Source organism: Trachymyrmex cornetzi, unplaced genomic scaffold (genome assembly GCF_001594075.2).
Source record: "Trachymyrmex cornetzi isolate Tcor2-1 unplaced genomic scaffold, Tcor1.1 scaffold290, whole genome shotgun sequence".
NCBI classification, from domain to species: Eukaryota; Metazoa; Arthropoda; class Insecta; order Hymenoptera; family Formicidae; genus Trachymyrmex; species Trachymyrmex cornetzi.
In genome coordinates, this window is record NW_017297585.1 from 79685 (window position 1) to 82451 (window position 2767).

The 2767-nt window shown below is 33.4% G+C and overlaps 1 protein-coding gene across 1 annotated transcript; it reads left to right on the plus strand.

Annotated features, from left to right (window-relative positions):
* The first annotated feature begins 212 nt into the window (after nt 1–212).
* LOC108762281 (uncharacterized) lies at nt 213–1766 on the plus strand. The gene is made up of 3 exons (XM_018509218.1): nt 213–626; nt 753–1104; nt 1165–1766. Exons 1-3 carry the CDS (start codon nt 213–215, stop codon nt 1764–1766), a joined length of 1368 nt encoding a protein of 455 aa, XP_018364720.1.
* Nucleotides 1767–2767: the final 1001 nt, after the last annotated feature.

Genomic DNA, 2767 nt, shown 5'->3' on the forward strand with positions numbered 1-2767 from the left:
ATTAAATTCATAACATACATTCCAAATACCTGACTAAAATTACAATTAAAAGACTCGTATAGGTCGATTGAGATTTCAAAAAATAAAATTTTCCATCTTGTACGCAGTATTTCTAATGAATTGCCTATGAATATTTTAAGTAAATTCTTTGAATCTCAGAATCAAAAGTTGCACAAGTATTACATTAATAATAAAAAAAGAATAGACAAAAAATGGCCTGGTTGAATAAAAAAGAAGAGATAAAGAATAATGAGAACATGAAAGTATTGGAATATGTTTGGTTACCGGGAGATGACAACAAGCCCAATAACAGTAATAAGTTTGTCTATGAGAATTTGCCTTTGTCTTCCTTGAACAATCCGAATGCGGTAGGCATAAAGATTTCTCCGAGATTGTTTATTAATGATAGGATGACTCCTACAGTTACATCCATAAGGAAAAAATGGTTTTATAATCTATCTTTGTTGGATATACCTACTAACATACAATATCTATTACAACTGGGTGAGAATTTCGCACTTCCAATCAGTGGCGGAAAGCCATTGGTCATGGAATTCATAAAAAGTATAGAAAACAACATTAAGAAAATGCAAAGTTCAGTACACAATAACGTCAGAAATCATTCGGTAGCAATAATTAATAATTTACTATCTTTTAAATATAAGAATAATTGGATGAATTGTAGGATTAAAAAATTGTTACAATGCACACAACAATTTCTAAAAAATAACCGAAACATTATAATTACCAAGGCTGACAAGGGCAACATAACAGTAGCATTAGAGAAGAACTTTTATATAGAGAAAATTAAGGCTATGCTTAGTGATGAGGGGACATATTCCAAAAGTTCAAAAGATCCCAGTAATAAAATTAATAATAGTTTGAGAACGTTGCTTGCACGATGGAAAAAATCTAAATTCATTCCTGATTTAATATATAAAAAGCTGTACTGTAGCGATGGTAACTTACCTAGAGCATACGGATCTCCGAAAGTGCACAAGGAGGGTTGTCCGTTCAGAGTCATTATTTCTATTGATAGTACGCTTTATAACTTGACCGCGTATGCGCAGAATTTGATTACCGAAAGTGTACCAAGGGCACAAAGTTATATAAAAAATAGTTATGATTTGACAAAAAAATTGGAAAATATTAAAATAAAATTAGGTTATAGTTTAGTATCGCTGGATGTGGTATCCTTGTTTACTAATGTGCCCTTGGAATTAGCAATGAAGGCTCTTTCTAATAGATGGGGTCACATTGAAAAAAATTGTAAGATTCCGAAAGAGGAATTCTTAAAAGCGGTGCAATTAATTCTAGATTCGACATACTTCACTTTCGATAAGCAAATTTATAAGCAGACATTTGGTACTCCAATGGGCTCACCATTATCGCCCATTATAGCGGACATGGTTATGCAGGATCTGGAGAGTCGGGTGCTGAGCACCATTGAGTTTCCTGTACTATTTTATTACAGGTACGTGGATGACATAGTACTTTGTTTACCCACGACTGAGGTAGAAGGCATCTTAGAAAGATTTAACTCATTTCATCCGAGACTACAATTTACGATAGAGGTGGGTGGGAATGCCATTAATTTTTTGGACACTACTATTATGTTCAGAAATGACGGTCTCATATTTGACTGGTACAGGAAACCCACCTTCTCAGGTAGATTTTTAAACTATTGGTCTCAGCATCCGATTTCACAGAAAAAGGGCACAATTTTGAGCTTGATAGATAAAGTGTTCTTTCTTTCGTATCCATAGTTTCACACAAGAAATTTTAATTTTATAATCAATATTTTATTACAAAATGACTATCCGTTAAAATTTATTTTTGAAACACTTAATAAAAGGATAAAACAATTAATAAAAAAACACAACTGTAAGGGAAAAGCCTCCACAGAAAAGGTCAAGAAAGAACATATTAAATGGTTCACAATTCCCTTTATCGAGGGGATTTCTAATAAGTTTAGTAAAATCATTAATGATATGTGTTATAGGGTGGCACATTATAGTATTAACAAGTTAAATAAATTCATTAGGGTACATAAGGATATTTTGCCCATATGGGAGAAAAGGAATGTAGTTTACCAGATAGGATGTCGTGATTGTGATGCTACTTATGTAGGTCAAACGGGGAGAAAACTAAACACGAGAGTAGGAGACCATCGTAATCATATCCGTAGAGTGACATCCACTCGTTCGGTTATCACGGAGCATAGGGTTGGATGCAATCACGACTTCGATTGAGAAAATGTGAAAATTCTGGATTCGGAGAGAAATTACAATAAACGAATTATGTCGAAGATGCTCTATATAAATTGTCAACCCAATGGTCTCAACATGCAAACAGACACTGAGGCTTTAAATCATGGATACATAGAAATTCTCAATAAGTTATAATATGTTTATTTTTATCATTGACCGATATGCTTTGTTCGTGCGACACGTCTTTCTTTGTATTTAACGAGTAACAAGAGACCACATCAGAACGAACATGTTCTTTTGCGTTACTTAAATTATTTTTCAATCTAACTTTGACATTGTAATATTTAAATGGTTGTAAGGGATTGACGATACTTGGATCCACTTGTGATCGTTGTTGGAGATGGGGTGAGTTTTAGACTAACATACACTAATTAAACAAATCGATATCTATTTGTCAAAAATATCTCGTTGCTATTATCAGCTTGAGTTCCACTATCTACTCCACTCAGCTAAGCAACTGGTTGGCACAACATTGGACTATGTTGAAGATGGTTGTA